General features: G+C 43.1%; 2 protein-coding genes across 3 annotated transcripts; one reads left to right on the forward strand and one right to left on the reverse strand.

Annotated features, from left to right (window-relative positions):
- Window positions 1-1,100: 1,100 nt before the first annotated feature.
- LOC136443344 (uncharacterized) lies at window positions 1,101-6,624 on the reverse strand. Its single transcript, XM_066440546.1, has 9 exons — window positions 6,396-6,624; window positions 3,827-3,986; window positions 3,361-3,518; window positions 2,842-2,968; window positions 2,535-2,593; window positions 2,290-2,406; window positions 1,966-2,052; window positions 1,522-1,675; window positions 1,101-1,178 (listed from the first exon to the last, which is right to left on the reverse strand). Exons 1-9 carry the CDS (start codon window positions 6,489-6,491, stop codon window positions 1,117-1,119), a joined length of 1,020 nt encoding a protein of 339 aa, XP_066296643.1. The 5' UTR covers window positions 6,492-6,624; the 3' UTR covers window positions 1,101-1,116.
- A 2,193-nt stretch (window positions 6,625-8,817) lies between these two features.
- Window positions 8,818-22,826, forward strand: LOC136443299 (uncharacterized). 2 transcript variants are annotated; one of them, XM_066440483.1, is made up of 21 exons: window positions 8,818-8,993; window positions 11,375-11,541; window positions 12,034-12,234; window positions 12,700-12,823; window positions 13,296-13,471; window positions 13,913-14,128; window positions 14,571-14,609; window positions 14,790-14,897; window positions 15,365-15,502; window positions 15,766-15,876; window positions 16,280-16,394; window positions 16,868-17,052; window positions 17,689-17,809; window positions 18,106-18,239; window positions 18,762-18,870; window positions 19,290-19,429; window positions 19,790-19,957; window positions 20,418-20,565; window positions 21,045-21,243; window positions 21,605-21,746; window positions 22,142-22,826. In XM_066440483.1, exons 2-21 carry the CDS (start codon window positions 11,412-11,414, stop codon window positions 22,285-22,287), a joined length of 2,850 nt encoding a protein of 949 aa, XP_066296580.1. In that variant the 5' UTR covers window positions 8,818-8,993; window positions 11,375-11,411; the 3' UTR covers window positions 22,288-22,826. The 2 variants fall into 2 exon arrangements, with proteins under 2 accessions (XP_066296580.1, XP_066296581.1); XM_066440484.1 differs by lacking the exons at window positions 17,689-17,809; window positions 18,106-18,239.
- The last annotated feature ends 540 nt before the right edge of the window (window positions 22,827-23,366 follow it).

Consider the following 23,366-nt stretch of genomic DNA (forward strand, 5'->3'; position numbering starts at 1 on the left):
TGCCTGTGGATGATTGATTATATAAGTGCAATGGAGATTCAACATGGTTCATTTTATAGCCCTGCCTGCCTACCTGCCTACGTGCTCAGGCCAGAACCTGGCCCCTTTATAGCCCAATGATACCCAAAGGGTCACCCTACAGCACACTTGTACACAAATGTAGATGCTGTTACACAGATGAACCATTGGATTGAAAGAACAGAACAGATTGTATAAAGAAAAACACAGAAGTGCCACCAGTTTGTCTGATCTGATCATAGTATTTGGTTAAAGCCCAGTGACTGACACAGGTCTTCCAGCTACATGTAAAGGGTATGAAGGGACCATCAGCTAAAGAAAATTGGTGTTATATCCATGTGCTTGTTCCGGGGCCACAGATAATATCATATCTGACAATACAGCTCACAAAGCCAGGCCTCATACACATATACTTGTGATGACACCACACAATATTACATAATTATCTTTATTGAGAAGTATTATAAACTGTGTATCGATACACAATTTGTTCACATCTTTTGTATACAAATCAAATTACAACGCAAAGACTAATTGGTACAGTTAGATTCAATTACTTGCCACATATATTGAAATGTACATAATGGCTTTTCGATATTCTGTATAATTCTTATCAACTGGGCAACAAATTAGTGCAAAATCATTTGTATTCAATACAATCAAATCTATTTATTACTGCATTTGGGAATATTTTAGTCAATGTTCATACTTTGGAATGGTACAATAAAAGCCCTCATGTTAATTGAAATTAAAACAAAAGTCATGGTTTTATATATAGATTGTTTTTGATCAATGATACTATTTTGATTACAAAAGATATTTCCTTAGTAAGTACTATCACATCACTGTGAAGCAACAGTCTTAGTATTCTCTATGTTGAGAGGATTTAGTGTAAAATTGGTGGGAAAAGTAGACTGCTCTGGAAACATTCATTATCAAATCTTTTCACTCTTTCATCTGTTTGATATAAAGTGTAATATACTATGATACACATGTAGATGTGGCACTTTGGGAAAGAATTATCTGATTAGTGATATGTCAAGTGAAAACACTGTCTTTGTACAAGTCCAGGAGACTGTTAGCTGCTGTTTCCTGCCTTTAAGTCCCAGTCTCTTCTTCCACGACATACCTGATGTCACCTGTACCTGTTTGCCCATACACTGCGGAGGAAAGTATCATTAGTAACATAATTGCTCTACTTAGCATAAAACAGGATTCCTTAGACTATACCTACAGTCTATTTCTACTCAGAGACCTTACACACTAAATTGGTGTGGCCTAGACAATGTTAACAAAACGAGTCCTCTCCCCCTACATAATTGTACGGTCAAACAGGTGAATATTCCATTATCTGACAACTTCAGATTTATTACTCACTTTTAATATGGCACTTCTATGACATTATGGCCTCATAACATGTACCTTAGCAACCTTATTTGTAATGAATCTGAGACCTAACATGCTAAATTGGTTAGCCTAAATATACAGCGGCATCCACCATACCTTTCTCCTTGAGACCGTTGCCAAAGTTGCTCCAGACTTTCCATGTGACCATCAGTGCCAGTGAGTGGACGAGGCAGGCAGCGATACCGCAGGCTATGGCTGCAGCAGACACTAGGGTGGTGTCACCCTCAGCATCGTGGAGCATTTGGGCAACCTGACAGTTCAAATTAGGTCAGCTTATTTTGTCGCATTATCATAACATCATTATCATATCAATCTCTTTAATTAGCAATTTTCAACAAAACATTCTGGTGCATTTTACTCCCTTGTCTCCAAAAGCCTTGCAACAAAAAATCTTGAGATGTAAGAATACATCTGTTGAGGCAATGTTGCATCCATCCATCCAACCATGCATGCATCAATCCATCCATCCATCTATTAATCTTCCTACATTGTAGCTGTACAGTTGAATATTCACATGAAAGGCACTGAAGCGGGACTTACATCCACCATCTTGTAGATGATGTAGGCAGGCTCACACCACCAGAGCAGGAGAAAGATGATCACCAATACTTTGTTCTCAAATCTCATCTACACATGGAAAGAGGGAACATGTTTATGACAGTACATCCTACCAAACAACTAAAAGTATCTGATCAAAATGTAGATATCTACAGGAAAAGAACAGGCATTGTGCTTCTTGAATAGACTATGAGACAATGAAGATGTTAGCACAATAATCTGCAGACAATGTTTAACACCTTTTGGTCAGCAATAGATATGCTACACTATTTGACAACTGTAAAGAAGCGTCTGTAAAGAACCTACCGACAGATATCCCAGTATGGCCCAACACAACACAAACACAGTCCCCACAGATAACACCACAATGTCTTCAATGTTCAGGTTTGTTCCTTTGTTCATCACCAACACCACCATGGACAGCTTTGGAAACAAAAGGGATGCAAATGATTAAATGTAAGTGAGCCTTCTGACCCAATGCAATGGTTAAATGTTAGCTATGGTTTGAAGATGTACAAAAAATGCAGGTAACTTCTTGTTTCAAAACTCACCTCCAACTGAAAGTCCAGCTTTAGCAAGGCTTCATTGAAGAAAGTCAGGTCACACATGTCTACAGGCAAAAATAGAAGAGATTGAGCCATACAAATTCTACATCTGAATTATGATCTGATGTCTAACAAATTTCTGTTTGCAGAATGGGTTTAACTTGATTTGAGGGCCGGGAATACGGGCACCGGTGCAAATTGGACATTTATGGCAGTATTGTTTAACACAGATGAACTACCATGCTTAAACAACTGTTATTGGTAGGATTAGGGTCTAAATGTTCAGACATGATACATGTGAGCTGACTGTTACCCTGTAACTCTGCGTTGGCCCCCACTGTCCTGAAGATGAGGTTACGTGACTGATAGAAGGACACCAGGATGTACACGGCCAGGGGTACAGCAATCACAGAGAACACCACCACCAGAATCAGCCGCACCTAAACAACACGCAAACACATGATGTTAATGCAGTCAATGAAGGAAAAACATTCAGGTACATGTACATTGACCCATACTAATAATATGGACATAACGTTACATACAATGATACAGCTTAGATAACTTATGTCTCTCTTTCAATATTACATTACTGATGTTTTTGGTCTTCTATGTCATCCTAGATCCTATCAACCTCATGTTTGTTAGCTATCTTTAACAATTTTCAGAATGCAAGTTTGAAAATCTTTAAGTAGGAGTTGTGGAAGTTGAAAATATATCAGCTGGTAAAAAATGTCCCTTTTTGTAGACTACACAAGATATGAAAAGACATACATGTGACACAAAAGACTGCTTTAACTAAGTTTTTGATTCAATGAAATCTCTCACATACCAACTTAACAGCATGTTCTGTTGGATCATCCCATCTCGGCTTCTCTGCATAGTTGACAATACAGTAGATGAGAAGGATGATGTCTGCTATGATGAAGATGGCAACTTCATAGGGACGCTCCCGCATCAGGCCATGCACAACAAAGATCAGGCATGCAACTGCATGTTGGGAGAAAAAATATTAAAATCTGAAAAAAAAAAGTGAACAAATACATGTCTAAAAATGTTTGAAAGTCAGAAGGTTGTTGTTGTTGGCTTAGTGACAGCTTATAAAGACAGGAAGAAGAAATCAGATACTTGGAGAGAAGGCTCACATTTGACAAGGATATGTTGAAAAGGGAACTCCTGTTTGTGCATTTAGTTCATTCATTATGTGACGTTCTGTGTCAAATGATTTGTTTTATCACATTATCACATGGGAAGGTTTTTTGATTGTGTACATGGTAGTTATTAAGGCAATCACCCACCTGTGTTGATGATGAGGACCAGTGCAAAGGTGAAGTCTGCAGTGTCATTCTTCACACTGGTGAGTCTGTAGATGGTGAGCCCCAGGGTGGCCAGCAGGCCCAGGATAGTCAGAACCAGGAAAAACAACTCGTGCTTCTCCAAAGAACCACAGGACCTGGTCTGGGGGATGGAAGAACCCACATCTTTTATATTGCCAGGCACAGGGAAACACTGTCAGTAATAGGGTAACACAGTCAGCATTAGGGGCAGAGAAACACAGTCAGCACCAGGGACAGGGAAACACTGTCAGAAATAGGGAAACACAGTCAGGGACAGGAAAACACAGTCAGGGACAGGGAAACACCGTCAGGGACAGGGAAACACAGTCAGCACTAGGGGCAGAGAAACACCGTCAGGGACAGGGAAACACTGTCAGAAATAGGGAAACACAGTCAGGGACAGGAAAACACAGTCATGGACAGGGAAACATAGTCAGCACCAGGGACAAGGAATTTCACAGTCTGCATCAGCGACGGGAAACATAGTCAGGGACAGGGAAATACAGTCAGCACCAGGGACAGGGAAACACAGCCAGGGACAGGGAAACACAGTCAGGGACAGGCAAACACAGCCAGGGACAGGGAAACACAGTCAGCACTAAGGATAGGGACACACAATCAGCACCAGGGGCAGGGAAACACAGTCAGGGACAGGCAAACACAGCCAGGGACAGGGAAACACAGTCAGCACCAGGGACAGGGAAACACTGTCAGCACCAGGGGCAGGGAAACACAGTCAGCACTAAGGATAGGGACACACAATCAGCACCAGGGGCAGGGAAACACAGTCAGGGACAGGCAAACACAGCCAGCACCAGGGACAGGGAAACACAGTCAGGGACAGGGAAACACAGTCAGCACCAGGGACAGGGAAACACAATCAGAACCAGGGACAGGGAAACACCGTCAGGGACAGGGACACACAGTCAGCACCAGGGGCAGGGAAACACAGTCAGCACCAGGGACAGGGAAACACCGTCAGGGACAGGGACACACAGTCAGCACCAGGGACAGGGAAACACAGTCAGGGACAGGGACAGGGAAACACAGTCAGGGACAGGGAAACACAGTCAGCACCATGGACTGGGAAACACAGTCAGGGAAAGGGAAACACAGTCAGCACCAGGGACTGGAAAACACAGTCAGGGACAGGGAAACACAGTCAGCACCAGGGACAGGGAAACACAATCAGAACCAGGGACAGGGAAACACTGTCAGCACCAGGGGCAGGGAAACACAGTCAGCACCAGGGACAGGGAAACACAGTCAGGGACAGGGAAACACAGTCAGCACCAGGGACAGGGAAACACAGTCAGGGACAGGGAAACACAGTCAGCACCAGGGACTGGGAAACACAGTCAGCACCAGGGACAAGGAAACACGGTCAGCACCAGGGGCAGGGAAACACGGTCAGCACCAGGGACAGTCAATGTATGAAATACTCTAGCCACTGCAAACATGTGTTCTGACTTGCATTGCACTACAACAGTTATTTCACTGCAAATGCCTCCTTTCCCCTCCTGCTTTAAAATTAATTCCCCATCAACTATTTATTATTGGGTGTGCCGACTTCTCTCTCTTTGCAACCAGGGCTGAATTGCGATGAGCTTACAATTGGCAGGTCTAGATCATAAGGGTCTGGAGACGCTGTCATTTTGGCGCTAACTCAATTAACAGGACATGTAAGTTAGTTGATAAGTTATATATACTATTAGTTATATACATTATGATAGAAGACAGAAGTCAGCAGTGACTGAACACCATTGAAAGTTGGCTAATGGCTTCCAAAATGTTGTGACCACAAGTGGCCAATGTTTTCCTGCGTTTCTGGCCAACCTTGTACTTTGTACTTTGCCTAACATTGGCGTATGCTATTAACATGTTTTTGTGGCACATATATGCCCAGGTACATTGCAACAGTTAACTTTTTCACCATTATTCTTTGGTAGAAATAACTTAAGAATCTGAGGCTTTAAACGCCTGTAGTATCAGAAACTCACACAATAGCCTGTTTGTATTAGCAAACCGTGGTTGGTATTGTATCTGATATACCATGGGCTAGGTACGTAAGTACGTGGGCGGGGTTCGTGCTGTAGCTTAGTAAACACCTGTCCCAACCAAATCTTCCTACCTTCAGGTACAGATACAGCATGTGATTGTCTACAAATACTTAGTGTCATGGTATCCTACTATGGGCTGTTAGCTGCACCGACATCACGTTCATGTTATTCTACGAGTACAAATGTAAAACCGAGAGGAACTCAGTATTGTATACCCCCCCCCTTCCCTCCCAAATTTTCACGTGACCGTTGTGTACATACGTGACTTTCTCCATGTAACGTTCAACATTCTAACTACCTGTTGAAAGGGAAGTACAAGTAACTTCAGACAAAAGAAATATAGCATAACGCTAGCCATAAACGCCCTAGACCCTAATGTGAGCAAATTTCAAGGCTAAGAACCACGCTATGATGTCTATGATCATGAGGGGAAAATGTAACGTGTTTGGCCTCAGTGGAACGTTACTTACCGGACCGATGGCGGTTTGTTGTGTCGCATGGCGAGGTCTGGTCAAATCGCTGATCGCCGGCGGTCTCTCCTCGTTCTCTGACTCTGAATACATCATGCACGAGTGATACAAATGTCACTGCGGGCTAAATATTAACGACAAACGAGGAAAATTGGCGCGAACTGCGTGACCACTTCTCGGTTTCGATGTGTGCTGTTACTTCCGGGTCTCTATAGCCTCGTACGATCTCGCGAGAGTTTGTCTAAGAACGAGAGTTCATCGTCGTAGAAAACTTTTGTTGACAATAGACAAACATTCCTTCGGGGTAGTAAACGTCACTTCCTTTTCCAATCTTGGCATGGTAAAGAACAACGATCACCGTAGCTAGTCTGTCAATCAGGGTACTGCGTGACCTAATCGAGGTGCGGAAGGATTTAGCCTCCCAAACTTCTGCTTGGAGATTAGCGGAACCAGCTTCAATTGATACTCAACACCGGATATCCAAGGGACACGAATTATTAGGCTGTGTTGGCTGCTCAGTGGTGTTACTATGCCGTGAGCCCAAAATAGCTAGAGCAAGGTCATTCTCTATTCTCTAATGTCCTTGGCTAGAGAAAAAGAATTAGATTGAGCTATCAACGAGATCAACAGGTATTAAATGTGCACAGTGGAATAACGGTACCTACCCAAAATCATCACAGATCTGATTTATGTTGCTCGATGTTATTCTTTAGTTCTGTATTATTTGTGTATGTGCTTGTTTATGTCTTTCTTTTATTCTTTCTTTCTTTTATCAATCTATCTATCAATTGAACAATCTATATGTATATCTTTCGCTTCCTCTCCATTTTTGTGTGTATCGTTCAATCGTTCTGACTTGCTTTTTTTTCTTCCTGTCTCTTAATAGCGACACTATTATCTGTAAATCACTTTAATATAGCGGCAGGAAAATATAGCGGTTGAGGGAAAATGGAGTAGGTCACGTCACTTAATTTTAACGGTGGGAACAAACATTACCATCTAAAATATTAGGGATCAAATATTAGCGATGATGAAATTTTAGCTGTTGACTAGTGACAGTTAAATCAGCTAAAATTAAGTTACAGCTAACAAATCAAGAATTACAGACTTGACGGCGCACTTCCGAATTGTCGTAACAGGCTTTCCGGTAAGCTACTCTGAAGTTATGGCACAGTACATTTAGCAACCCACAAAGGTGGAACATCCTTTTCGTGTTAATGATAATTGTTATCTTATTTTCATTTTCATGATCCCACCGGACGAGGATCTAGCTCACGGCATTGAAAAGGTAATGTTTATATGACACATCGCGGAAAATTGCCATGATAGCTTTGTCCTCGAATCCTGCGGTTGGTCCCTCTACCGGTACTGTGCACGTTATGGTCACATATATATCTGTCACCCTAGACTGTACTCAGGATGTTAAGTTAATCATTACATAAACTATTATCTTGGGTTGACTACAAGCGAGCTAAAGTGTTTGGCAAGCTACCTTTACCTCCACGAAAAATTGTGGTATTGTTTTTTGTCTGTGTGCGCGTGCGCAGGCGTATTCGGCGCAATATCTTAGCTAAGAACCTCTGGATTGAGATTATATTTGATATGTGGGAAGGTGTTATGAACCCGAAGGTCAAGGTCAAATTGTGGCCTCCTGGTTGCCGACCTTTTTATTATATCTGTTTATATCAGGGACATGACCATGTATCTAATGTTAAGGATACGCTGTAATGGGTATACGGCCTACGATATGGCTGTGAGAGGACAATCTCTGCCTAACAGATTGTCTGTGTTGAGACGACAAGAGCTGAAAACGGTCCCGGCGACGCACTACGGATGCCTGTCGTTTTAATCCCGAGAAAACCGGTACCCGAGGAAACATCTCTAGACTTGTCTATCACACACCATGACATTGCATTGGCCGTGCCTTTGTTATATGGACCTGTTCTCAGTACAGTCGCGGCACAGGAAACTCATTTTGATTTCTTTATACAGATTAGCTTTGTTTTGCCCCAGGTTTGAAGGAATCTTACACATGCTACCAAGGGGTGTCGCCTTTTCAGATTTTTTTGTTTTGTTTATATGTGCAGGATGTTACGATGTCTTTTCTTGTTACAAGCGGATTTTCAAAGTGCCTGGCAAGTCTGTATACATTTCCTTTTAGGATCCTTTAGGCCATGTAGTCATAGCCTGACATATACCCTTGTTCACTCATCCCCATACCATTTCTAGGACACACTAATAGTACATTTGTATTTACCTTTGTTCTTCCGCGGATCCGGTGACATTGTACCTTTGTGGTTCACCAAAACCGCCCTGACCACCCCTACTTCTGAATGATCTCGCCCCAAATCAGGTATAGCGATCTACATGTCCCAAACAATGGGGACTATGATGTCATCCTATAGCGGCTATATAAATGAGACCGGCGACTAGAGTCTACAAACAACCCGAGGAACGGGAGCAACGGACGTCAGTTTGCGAGCTGCACAAGATTTCTTATCCACCATAGAGGTTTTACAGAGAGAACTTTAAGAAGTGGGACTGCCACAACAAGTGTCTCCACCTCATTTCTTTAGCCATTCTACAAGCAGCGGTAAGGTGAGAAACTAATATCTTTTCCTTTGTTTATAAACGTAAAACTAATGGTAAGAATACACAAGTAGTCGCCCCAAGTTTTCCAGTTGTGCCACTAAGTCTTTGTGATATCATTGCGTACAAACGTTAAAGCGCTCTAACTGCAGGGAGTTGGCAACAAGTTTGAGCAACGTTTCCACATCCATCTGTTTGGCGTTATCTTAAAGTTTGAGCCTGCTGCCCTTTGCTATCTTAGATCGGCAAACAGCAGTGTTGCCCGGGGGGCAGGTGTCAGGGCAGCGTAAGTACCGTTTGGTAGGGGTCTGGTGTGTTGTTATGTAGTCTGTGTAGAAGGAGAGTTCTCTTGGTCAGGGATTTGGACCACTAGCTTTATTGGAGAGCGATTCTGATAGCTTTGAACGGTTAAGTTGCTAAAGAGGACGCTTTACTAGGTTTTTAGTTCATTGTCAAGTTTTCCGCACACCGTACTTGTATATGGGCTGTAGTCACGTGTCCGGATATAGAAATTAAGGGCTATAGGTGCACCCTTTCTTGGAACAGCCCTTAATAAAAATAGCGACAACAACCCCGCTGGACGGTGTCTAAGAAACCTTCCAACAAAATCCCAATCCTGTTTGGTAACCGCAGCTTTAATTTGCTTTTAAAATTTTTAGCTGTCGCTGCCAGGTTTTCGGCGCCCCTGCTAAATTCTAGCCTCCATAGCAGGCTCTCTGAGCCTTTTTTGGCTCATAATGCATTATAATACATTTTTGTACTGGGTCGTTTGTACAAACGACCTAGCACATTAAGAAGTCATCAGCAAAAAGTGTATTATGAACAACAAAAAAAGACCCAGAGAGCCTGTGTCACGCTTTTGGACAAAAACAGGATGACGTTAATACCTGCACACAATTACTTCGTACCTGGCGGAAACTCACGACAAACCGTCCGAATTTGAATCGGACGCACGCACATCCGGTCGGCAGTCCGGCGGCCGTCGGGGAAATCTCACCTGTTCACCGGTCAAGTATCCGGCTTTAAGTACCTACCCTAGTTGTATGGACAATGTATAGACGGTGTTTTCATAACTTTAGACAGGCAAGACCCAGGCCACACTGCAGACAGTCGAGGATACGACCAGCACTTCAAGCCGAATTCATTGTGAAGATCGCAGACTGGTATATAAATGTCTTCCATCGGAAATCCCACGTAATTATATCTTTTGAGGTCAACCTGAACAAACACTGTAAAAGACTCGTCAAACACCACCAGTCAAACAAATACAATGTAGATTCGGTTGTTAATCCGTCAAACTTTGTGGCATTGTTCTGTCCTAGTGTGACGTCACTCAAACAAGTCGTGCTACCTCTGAGTGATTCAGTGATTGGTCCAAAGAAATTTACTTTCTAAGATTTTAAACTCTACAGAGAAAAGTAGAAACCAAACTGTTTCTTCTACGGCGCTGGTAGTTTACGCCATTTGAACATTGTACTCTTTTTGAGATAATCTTTGAGCTTACGTAAAGAACAAACAAGACGACACTGCCAGGCATATGGTCTGGTGACACAAAGGTGGGGTGCGCTCACTTGTTCAAAACAACATCCTATGTGACTGGGGCGGACTACAGGGGTAAGCACGATGGCATTCGGCATTCGAATTTATCGCACGATAGGTTTTGGTACTACAGCAGATTCAAAGAAGTTATTCTTGGGACAGTTGTGGATGTGTCGTACAAAATTTAGCTGTCTTATGAAGGAAACGGTTGTCGTAGATTGTTAGACTATCGAGACGCTGGAAATCCTATTGCAGAAAAAGCAACGGTGACTGCTACTGTGCCTTTAGTCTGATTCTTGAATGGTACTGTAATTTGTGAAGATTTCCAGCAACATTTGCAAGTGTTCGTCAGTCTGATGGCGTGGTTGGGTCAATACACTGAGCAAAGTCTAACTTCTGTGCGGGTCTGTCAATAGCATTGTCTTCATTTGGAGGTCATAATTCCTCAGTTGAATTCTTTCAGGGCTTGAACGACTTACTGTTGAATATGTTAACAATACTTTCTGTACTTTTTAGCGAAGCAAACTTTAATGAAAAAAGAAAAAGAATGAACCCATGGAAAAAGTACATAATAAGTAGTATATTCTTTGACACAATTGACAAGGGATCCATATTGTTTACTTTTTCTAGCTTTCTAATTAGCGCACTGTATGTCCCACTCGATCTCATGTTGTTGCTGTTCTTGTTTTGTCCATTTTATCAGTTCCTCATCTGCATGAGTGTTGTCAATAGTTATATATCTGATTTTCATATCACGCTTGGTTACCGTTCTTCAGGGCATAAGCCATAACTAACAATAGAATCAAGGGCGCTGTATTTTGATCACACATATCTTTACTACTAACCTACAGGAAGTCTCCGAGCGCCTGACGTCAGAAGATAGAACAGATGGAACTGATGAAGGTTCTACAGGTGGTTGCCATGGTGATGGTGGCCTGCCTGACGTGTCATGCGCAGAACGACCCGAACAATGACAGCATGGGCGCTTTTGAACGGATCCTCGCCGTGTTCCAAGGAGGTATGATCTCGTGCCCAGGGCATTTTGGTGCTGTGTACAGATAAACATTGAAAGAAGTAGGAATATATATGGGTGAATGTTTTCTTCTGGTATGGTGTTTTAACACATATAACTATAGATTTTAAATATTGAATTCATGGTACAATAATTTGTCAACTACTGTTGCCTTAGAGTTTTATATTGGCCGGGCGTCCTAAGTCGCATTAGACGAGTTTGTCTATTCTAATTCACTTATTTATTTATAACTTATTATGGATATATCCAGCCATTGATTTATTCGATTCAGAACGATTAACAATCATTACTTCAAACTATGTTTTGTGATTATATGGTTTTGACATTAATACACGTGGCACATTAATGTCTAAACGCCTCATCCCCTTTTTATCAGTCGTATAATTCTTATATCAATGTCTAAACTTCTCCCATGTTTTGATGGACTATACCATACAAATACCAACATTGAAAGCCCCCCTCCTTTTAATGATGCAGCCCAAGACGGCAGCCCTCGGCAGGGCCCAGAGGACGCCACGTTCGAGGGCGACATCAAACTGACGACAGCGCAGCGCCAGGCCATCCGCGCACAGATCAGGAACAGGGAGCTGGGGAACGAAGTCGCGAACGCCGCCTCGGCACTGGAGACGCACCGCTGGCCCAAGGGCATCATCCCCTACACTATTGACTGCAGTCTGCGTAAGTTTGATAAACATTTTTGAAAAGTGCCGCGTACGTTTAATCATTTATTTGCTTTTCAAATACATATATTGAATGTTACATTGTCATCCCACTCGAGGATGTATCTTCTCCTTTAAGTCGCTCAGGTTCGATAACTGTTAAACAAAGCTTCATTCATATCCATACTGTATGGACAAAATAAAATACTTTGTTTCCTTTTCCTTAGAAGTACAGGATAAGAGATGTAGAATCATTGAGACTAGCCAATATGTGATTCCATTAGACATTATGTAACTGTAAAGGCGGCTGGTTCAGACCACTGCAGTATACAGACCGCCGCATGATGGTGTTTTGCAAGAGAGGTGTTAACATATTCGATTATTCTTATCGGCTTATCGTGGGATTATCGGTTAATAGGATTAGTGTTAATTGTATGATTAGCTATTCATTGAAAATCATTCCCTTTCCTGTGTGTTTTTCCAGAGGCCCTGCCGGACGCGCTGGTCGCTATCCGGGCCGCCATCAGGCAGTGGGAGGCCAAGACGTGCCTGCGGTTCGTCGAGAGGACCACGGAAGTAGACTTCGTCGAGTTCTACAGAGGGCGATAGTAAGATATTTTACAATGTTTGTTTGTTTTGTTTGTTTGTATGTATGTATGTATGTATGTATGTATGTATGTATGTATGTATGTATGTATGCGTGTTTATTTGTTTGTAAGTTCGTGCGCGCGCGCATGTGTGTATGCGTATGTGTGTGTGTGTGTGTATCTATGTGAGTTTGTATGTGTGTGTGTGTGTGTGTGTGTGTGTGTGTGTGTTCGTGTGCGTGTATGTGTCTGTGTATATATATATATGCATGTATGTGTGTGTGTCTATTTGAGCCTGTCTGTCTGTCTGTGTGTGTGTGTGTGTGTGCGCGCGCGCGCGTTTGGTCGTGTGTGTGTGTGTGTGTGTGTCTGTCTGAGTAATTCTCTCTTTCTCTGTCTGTTAGGGTGGGGGCGTGTGTGTTTGTGTGACTGTGTTTCTATATGTGTAGTACTGTGTATGTTTGTGTGTATAACATCTCTGATGTTGTTTCAGCTGCCAGGCCCAGGTTGGCCGTATCGGCGGTAAGCAGGGTGTGTCGGTCGGGTACGGCTGTGAGTACACGCACGTGAACGTGCACGAGATCGGACACGCCGTCGGCTTCTGGCACGAGCAGTCCCGACCGGACAGGGACGACTGGATCGAGGTCCTGTGGCCTAATGTCGATCCTGGTAGGTATAGTGTTTACTGTATATTACACCTGAGAGAACATGAAGACAGAAGAAGTAATGTAAGTCATTAAGATACCGTAGAGAGAGGAAAATGACACAAACCGTGGCCACGACTAGGGAACCATAGAATCACAGAAAAGGCCGCAAAAATAACAAAGTAACCACCGACTGAAACCTCTGCTTGGAGAGATACTGGTTTAAGTACAACTTTATGAAACAAAGTACATAGTTTTATGACTGGTACTGGGAATACTTGTAGAGATACATATAAACATACATGAAGATTATGTCCAGGTTTAAATTAGACAAAACTTACGATTCATACTTTGCGATAACAACGTATAATTGTGAAGAAATACGTTTGGATACACACAAACCAAAACTTGCTAAACCCCTGTCTATTCATAACTGGTATTTCCTAACGTCTGGCCCCTCCTCCAGCCCTGCGGGAACAGTTTGAAAAGTACAACAAGGAAGACGTGGACGATCTTGGGGAGGAGTATGACTACGGTTCCATCATGCACTACCCCTTCAACGCCTTCTCCTCTAACGGCCGCAACACCATCCGGGCCCTCCGACCGGTGGAGAACCAGCCCTACATAGAACTCAGCGAGTCGGACGCCAGACAGGTGCAGCTCATGTACGACAACTGTAGAGGTAAGGCACTCATGTTCGCTAGGCTCTACCATCCTCCGCGGGTCGCTGGGAAAATAGTAGAAATTGGCCAAAATAGAGTCAATTGTATGAAGGGAGTCGGCTACGGAGATAGGGTGCGAATGTTACCCTCCATGGCCTCATGTTGATGGGTACACGTAACAGATTCCAGAGTTTCGAAAACGTGGATCAGAGGGGGGGAAATCTCACCCACAAACTTCCAAAAATCTTGACTTACAAATTACCTACAACTTTCCGGTTTTCATCAGGTAACTGACCACTCACCGCTCTCCAAAAAACGCGACGTCAGAAGTAGGTCAGAGGTGCCCAGAAGTCGATACCGACCGCCGTCCCGGTTCAGGGAGCGTTTCTGGGCTTATGAGTTTTTGTATAGGATTTCATGAGCCTGTTGCATTCATTCCATATCTTATTTCCTTTGTTTCAGACCGCACAGATGAGGATCTGCCCGACCCTGAGAACAATGGTGAGTCTTCACAGTGTGTTGATCTGATATAAGGGGGGGGGGGACATTATCCAAGTTGTTCTCAATCAATAAACTCATCATAACAACATTTTCAAGGGGTTGAGTAAAAGTATCGGCATGCATTCCTAATTTTTCAACGGTCCACAGTTTCCATGGTAACATATTTGTTTCTGTCCCCAGCCTGTGACGACATGCACGACCAATGTCCGATTTGGGCGGAAGCCGGCGAGTGCGAGAACAACAAGAACTGGATGCTGTACAACTGTAAGACGAGCTGCAAGACATGCGGTAAGTCACTGCCTGGAACCGTAGTTATAGGGGTCAGTGATCTATGTTGTTGCAGGGTTGATTTTTCAGGGGAGAGGGAATGTTTGTCAAATTTCAGCTAAGGATAGCAAAGGACAGTCAAGGATATATAGCAATACTCAACGTGACATACTGATGCTAGCAAATGCCAAATAATTGTCTAATAGTACACAAAACATTACCGTTCCAATTCCTTGACACTTGAGCGACAATCGAGCGGGACCTTGGAAAGATGGATTGTTGGTAGGTTTGTGTATGGGATGATGATGATGATGATGATGATGATGATGATGATGATGATGATGATGATGATGATGATGATGATGATGATGATGATGATGATGATGAAGATGATGATGATGATGGTGATGATGATGATGATGATGACGACGACGACGATGACGATGACGATGATGATGATGATGATGACTGATTTTTTCCTCCCATAGACGGTCCCTGCCTGGATACCAACGTGAAGTGCCCGCAGTGGGCGCTAGAGGGCGAGTGTGAGGAGAACGCGGAGTGGATGTTGCTGAACTGCAGACTCAGTTGTGAGAGCTGTAACTACGACAACGTCCTCGCTGAACGTAAGAACTTTCACTTATTTGAAGAAGATATTTGAAAAAGAAATAATTCTGAAAAACTTATATCATAAAGATATAAAGAATATATAAACATGCAAATGCCACGAAGAACAGAAAATCGCCATTCTGAACCCCAGAGGACGTCTCTGTGGCGTCTTAGTGGATCTATTTCAAGATTGAGACGCAATAAGCCGTGAGCTTAACCGTCGTGTAGTGTCACCCGTTGACGTTGCGCAGCCTAACCATTATGCTGTCCCGCCCCGCAGTGTCGGCCCTGACCATGCCAGTGGAGGCCATGCCACCGCCCGGGGATGGAGAGATGTCGGCCGACGAACTGGCCGGCCTGCGCAAAGGGCCCCTCGGCAACAACAAGAAGTGTAAGAGATACACGTACAGACACATACAGATTGTCGTGTTTTTTTCCACGTACAATTCCTTAGTGGAACGCCCTGCCTGACCCGATCGTGTTCTCTTCCACAGTTAAGACTTTTCGGGCCAGGCTGGAGGCCTGCCCGCCTTAGCCCGGGACCTCCTCTCTCCCTTTCTCCCTATTTGTCCCTGACCTAAGTTGAAATTGAAGTTTGTAGCTATTGTCGTTTGTTTCCAATTCATTTCGTGCCTAGTGGCACAATTGCAAGCCAGCATCTGGCAATATAGTTTTCTCGGTGTTACGGCGTTCAGGTAGAGGACAGAGGAATGATGTTCCGTTTAGACTGTTCTTTGAAGCGCCTCAGTCTTATAACAGCTGTTCTAACCCCCCCCCCCCCCCCTCCTCTTCAGGGCTCCGGTCCTACCGAGTGGTGAACAACGCCTGCATCCGGGGACACAACCAGCTGGGAACCTACCGCGACACCACCCTCAGGCACTGCGTCAAGCGCTGTGACGAGGACGACAGGTGAGTTATGGAGCCATGTTTTATAGGACACGTTGCCATGACAACAATACTGACGAGAATTGGTGCATTGTGATGTTATTGCAACAGCAACAGTATCAAATTGTGGGTCACTCAGATGTATTCCAACACGAAGGAAAGGAAATCAAACGCGCCGAATTTTTGCCTGTAACATTAGATGACCAAGAGGACACGTGCTATTTAGAACGCGTTACGTCACGGCAACATAATAATAATAAGTTTATTGTAAATTAATGCCCGTAGGCTAATTGCATGTTAACAACAATGTCGACGTACAAATGTAAAGTAAGACATAAGGCATACATGTGATACTAGATCCTACTATATTGGTAGTCTACAATAAGTTTCTATATCCATGGTACTAATGCGGACCACCTATTTAGCACAAATATACACGAATGGATGCACTTCTTGAAAGCTGGGTATTTTCTTTACTAATTTTCGTTTCCTGATAGATGTAAGTCGTTTGACCACGTGCCTAGCGAGCGGCACTGTTCCCTGTCCTTCGACACCCGGGACACCCAACCTGAGGCCTACAAGGCTTGCGACCCCGCCTGGAAGAGGATCACTACTTACTACGAGAAGAAGCCCACTGAGCCAGAAGAAGAAGAGGAAGAAGAAGAAGAAAAACCCGCGTCCGGTACGTATCGTAGACATCCTTCACTGCCCCTAAAACAGTCGCCATTGAAACTAGTGACACTAACATCCTGTGTCCAAGTTTGGGTCCCTTTAGTTACAGAATGATGGAATATTTCTGTGAGAAACGCTGCTACGTAGAAAAAAAGGAAGACATTTGTCGTCGCAACTGTATCTCTTGTCTGTCTTGGTGTCTACAACCCTTCTAATCTATCATCCACCTACAGTTCTATCTATTGTATTTGTATACGTAGTACATATACGTAGCGGCTGTTAGTCATTTCACAAGGCCAGTGCTTTTCAACTTTTCAACTGCGTCTGAGCTTGACGAATAGATGGCGCTCTTATAAGTGCACGTGAAATTCCACCAATCAGAGACGTACTTACAAACGCGCTGGAAACATTTGACCAATCAGAGACGTCATGACGAAAGTACCTGAAAGCTATAGTCAATCAGGATTCTTGAGCCTCCCCGAACGACAAACGACGGTAACAATCAAATCACCGCAAAACAAGCGCCCTCAAACGGGTTCTCCAAAAAAGTAGAGAATAAGAATGTAGTCTAGGGCAAAATGTTAACTATCTCGCGGCAAATTCAATTTTTTCGGTCGTCTGAAAGTTGTTTTTTTCTACCTTGTAGTTATGGACGGATTCTACGTCATCAAGAACACCTGTCTGAAAGGCCGGTCTCAACTGGCCATGGGGAATTTCTACGGCGTGACATTGGAGCAGTGCGCTGAGAAATGTGCTGAAGCCCCAAGGTAGGGACATTCAGACCCCTGTAGGGATGAAGTTTTAGAACGTACCTGTCGTACCATGAAATGGGGGATACACAAATGAGAGAAGTGTCGAACGAAAAGATACATAGATGTGTACAACAATCTTGCAATGTAGAAAAAGCTTGAAAACGATTGCCCAACAATGTTACGAACTCTCTGATTCTTTTGTTTAGAAAAGACAAACACTTTCTCTTGCATCTAAAACAAATGTTAACTGATATCACTGCGCGACATGAGCAGAGTTTCACTGAATCTTGTCCGGTCCGTGTCCGCTGTAGATGCCGTTCCTTTAACTTCGTGTCTATGGAGTTCCGTTCCTGCCATCTGTCCATGGATACCCGCGCCACGGCCGTGGACGAGTGTCTGGAGGAGTACAGCGTCATCTCAGACTTCTACGAGAAAATACCTGAAGGCACGTGAAGACAGTGTCTATTCTTGATCTGAGCGTTTTTTTTGACACGCAATTTTCCATGTAGTCATCCCTGCATGTTTTGTACGGGATACAAGTACGCCGCACCACTAGTTGTTAGGCACGTCTTTTTGTCGGAGCTAACGAAAGAATCGAAGTATACAATGACGATGAAAAGTTGAAAACTAACGTAATTAATTATCAATTAACGCATTTCACCCTCCCTTTTCTTTCCATATCCTCTATCTGCTACTTTTCGTTACGTTTTAAACACCTGTTTTACCAGTAGCAGATTCCCTGGTCCTGTTCTACGACAAGATCTCTACGACGATCAACATATCCATTCCAAACTTCGCCATTTTTTCGTTGGCCCTTTGTGACTTTTTACGTTGCCCTGCTTGTCAACTTTCCCATAGCCTACATGGACGACTCTGCGTGGTAAAATTCCTCTCACAAACCCCACGACTTGATTGACAAGCTTCTAGCACTCTAAACTTAACAGTTTTGTAATTTTCTACCCCACAGTTAAGTTCTTGTTGATCGAGGAGGCTTGCATTCTGGGTAAGAACCAGCTGGGTTCGTTCTACGGCCAGACTGTGGAGGAATGTCAGCTGCGCTGCGGACAGAACGAGAGGTGAGATTCAGATCTTCTGACGTATGACAGTCTATCCCTACCTTACGGTGTTAAATTAAACAACTATTCAAAAGTATCATCTAAACCCAACTTGAGAAGGCGCGTGACTGTTGTGTTCGTCTGTATTTAGTCTTTGTGATCTGCAGAGCTAAAAAAATAACTCATGATGCCAATAGTACTGAAAATGTGACAAGAGACTTCGCTTCAAATTTACCGTAGTCATCATCTCGAGTCGTCTTCATACCCCTAATTTTACCGGAGTGACAGCTTCAGTTTATTCATTCTTCAAAGAGTTTGAAAGTCAGGTTTGTGACGTGGTGACAGCAGTTTAAATGGAACTTAGCTCATTTGAGGCGCGTTCATTTGTTGTCATTTTCTTCTTTTAAAAAGTCACATGCAGAACTTTTTCTTCCCGCCAGGTGTCTCTCCTTTGACTACGTGAACTCGTACCGTTCGTGTCACCTGTCCACGGACAACAGACAGACGGCCCGAGCGGCGTTTGAGAGCTGCCCGGCGTGGTTCAGGCCGCAGTCCAACTACTACGAGCGCATCGTGGACGGTGGGTTACGTGCCTTCTCTTTCTTTCTTTTTCAACAATAGCATGAGTTGGATAAAACCAGACCAGTTTGCTATTTTGGAAAGTTGAGCAAAAGTTGAAAATTACAAAAAAGGCCATCATATTTGATATGGAATTCAGTCTCCATATAAAACCTAAGAAAAAACAGCTAATCTTAATCGGATTCTATACACGTATAAAGTTCTGTAGAAGGAAAACAAAGACACTATACAAGTCTGTGTAATAATGACAGTATAATATGAGGCATGAACATCGAGGTCATAGAGTCAGTAATTACAATTTAGCAATTCATATTTGCACTAAAGATACCAGATCGATAAACGTTTTAAAAACTCATTTCAGGAACCGATCCAGTCACTGAAGCCCCCATGCCACCGACTACTACAACCCCTCAAACAACAACAGCGACCACGACAGCAGCGCCAACCACAACTACTCGGCGCATGACGGAAGCGCCCACGACTGGCCCTCCCGGCACCAAGCCTCCGCCCAGGCCCACATTCGCACCAGGTAAGTTTTACAGTAAAAGTTACAGAATAGCAAGGTTCTTTTATTCACAACCAAGTACATGTAGGTATCTGAAAAATTGGCCAAATAGACTGAATAATATGCCAGAGATTATCATCGCATAATCGATACCTGTTTATGCTCCCTAGGTTGCAAACGGAACTCCTATGGCCAGCTAACTCCTCTGGCATATCATTCAGTCTATTGGGCCAATTTCTACTATGTTTCCAGAAATCTAATACCGTCAGACCTGGTCGGGCAACCATATTCAGGAACAAGAAACCGTTCATTTTTACAAAGATAACTCCACCCTGTCTGGAGCAACCACCTATCCTCACTAACCATATGCATTTTTCCTCAGTCCCTTGAGTGGTTGCTGACGACAGGTTTGATTGTATGTATGGAGTCTGGTCTACCGTAGAGACTAATGAAAAACTGAAAAACTGAAATTTCTATCACCCAGGCTCCTGCTCGTCACCGCTTGGTCTGGGGAAGGCGAGCGGCTACTCCCTGCCTGACGACCAGCTCACCGCCTCCTCCAGTCTGGACTACGGCACCTGGGACGTCGGCGCCAAGAACGCCAGGCTCAACTTCGAGGACGACTATACGAGGTATGTATATGATGACCGGTACACCCTAAGTAAGTACTGTAAGGATTTGCATTGGGATTATTTATTATCAGGCCGGTCTTGGGGATAGAGCGTTTGGCTCGCAGCCGGGTCAAACCAAAGACTTTAAAACATGGTATACGTGCATGACGTTACTGCTTTCTCTGCTTAGCACTCAGCACTTATGAGAAAGAGTATGGAAGTTGAACACACCCCACTACCAGCCAAGACTAGCCCCCTATTAAAGGGCCATACAAATCATACACCGAAAGAAGGATTTTAACTTGAATTAACCAGTCGTGGGTGTCATTCAGCACCAGGGACAGGGGCACCAGTCTTGTTGGTGTGCCGTTCAGCACCAGGGACAAGATTTTGTATGGTCTAAACAAAACTTTCTTGTGGGAAAGGATGAAGAACTCTTTCACTGCTCATAGATTTCCTTTGTTTGAAATAATTGACTTTGGACGATGTTGTGTTGCTAGGCAACGCGTCGGTGCGTGGTGCGCGGCCAGCTCAGACGCCGGAGAGTACCTGCAGATAGACCTGGGCCGTACCAAACAGATCACGGGGGTGGCCACGCAGGGACGAGACAAGTACTTTGAACACGTCAAGTCGTACTCGCTCACCTACAGCCTGGACGGAAGGATATGGAGGGAGTATAAGGAAGGTGGAAGGGCGAAGGTACGACAGTCTTACCTTTTTTTGTTTATTTATTTGCTTCGACCTTTTGGCCAAGTTCGTTTCTTGGTTAGAAAAATTTGTCAAGAAGATATATATCGTTCACTTTTTCTTGTTGTTGTTGTCGCCGTTGTTGTTGGGACAAAGATAGGTTCATTTTTAGAATTAGCACTCAGTTATTTAAAGGATTCTAAAATCTTTAACAACGGACCGAAATTAAACTCATGTAACTATGCATAAGGACAATGCGATATTTAATGAACCTAACTTTAAAGATAAAACCATGTATCAGAACAAATAAGTAGAATTTGTTATCTGCTCTGGTTGTAAACTTAGCATTGACGCTCTCTTACTCTCTCCACAGGTGTTCGAAGGGAACTGTGATCACGTGACGCCGGTAACCAATGTGCTGCCCTCACCCATAACGGCCCGGTACCTGCGCATTGTGGTGGCCGACAGCAACTATCCGTGCATGCGCGCTGAGGTGTACGGCTGTGACACCGCAGGTCAGTCGGCACATCCTCATCTTAACTCCTCAAAATGATCATGATTAGCTAAAACTATCGAGCATTCCTCCAGCGATTGTATTCGAATGAAAGATTTATAAAGACTCTATACCCTATTTCCAAACACAACGCAAGGCGCTTACAAACAAGATTTCGATGTCATCTAACCTCTGACCCTTCTCAAGTTGAAATGGCCCGAAGCCTATGTCACGTGACTTGAACGGAAGTGCTACGTCATCAATGGGTCAACGGTTGAGGCATGGTTGATGGGCCCTGATTTACATAGCCAATGATTGTGTTGATTGCACTTTTGCAGTTTATCTAATATCTGAAACAGAACACACACAAAACTTGATTTGAAAAAAAAACATTTATTTTATCATCTTTGACTTCAGATGGAGAGACACCGACAGATGGTGACAACCCTTGGGACGGGAACAATCCTGGGGACGGTGATAATCCTGGGGACGGGAACAACCCTGAGGATGGAGACGATGACGTCTATGATTACTATGACGACAGTGACCCTGTCATTCCTTAAACTGCTGTGCCTAAACGATACGATTCTCAGTACATAGTCGTGCAAATATATTAGAAATTTCACTTCTTGAGGACTCGCGGTACTTACTGGTTTACCCCTAATGTCTGAATGGAACAGGCCTTATTCCAACCAATGGTCAGGATGTAACTTATTGTGCATCGAGAAAAAGAAGACGACACCATGAATTGAAACTCTGTTTGTATTCTAAATAAGAAAATTCTATGAACAAATATTTGAATGATTTGCAAGAGAAACATTTGTGACTTTATGCCATCATACACGTAACAATATCTCTACTTGTGATGTACACAAAAATCATTTTAGATATCTAGAAGAAATCAGAGATTTATAAAAAAAATAGGTCATCATAATATTTGTTTAGAGTAAGAGTGTATCTTTGATGTGTCATATTTAGAGGCAGTATGTGAATGCTAGTGCGGTATGTTCAATAATTCGTATATCTTATTATGAATATTTAAAAATAAATATAGACCTTGTGTTGCTTTTCAATAATGCAATTAAATAGATTTTGTCACGTACCTTTCCTGTCGCCATTTTGCTTTTTCGATTATGATGAATGACGTTACCTCGTTATTGCCTAGATTACAGGCGTCGTAGGCTAACAGCCTGATGTTATAGACTACTACTTTTCTACATAACAATGCCCTGTAACCACTAGTCTTCATAGATATCCGTTTTCCAGGCATTTCATTTAAAGACGGCGATGGGTAACCTTTAGCAAAAATGTTTAAATTGAAACAAAGATAAAATTGAAATATAACATAACAGCATTTTTAAACAGATATATGCTCCGAATCACGAATTATGATATTGCCGTATTTTTCATTCTCTTCAACATTATATCACAATCGAACATGAATCAACATAATGAACTAATATGTCGTGACATAAACGTTACCAGGTTAGTTTCTTAATCAATATGTTGCTTTCTTTATGTTCATATTTATACATATTTAAATGTAAAAGAAGGCAAAATCTTGATAAGAAATTTACCAAACTAATTTTTGCCAGCATACAAAACGTGCTGTACAGGGAGACATGAAACCACATGAAGATAA

The sequence above is a fragment of the Branchiostoma lanceolatum genome, chromosome 10 (genome assembly GCF_035083965.1).
Source record: "Branchiostoma lanceolatum isolate klBraLanc5 chromosome 10, klBraLanc5.hap2, whole genome shotgun sequence".
Taxonomy (NCBI): Eukaryota; Metazoa; Chordata; class Leptocardii; order Amphioxiformes; family Branchiostomatidae; genus Branchiostoma; species Branchiostoma lanceolatum.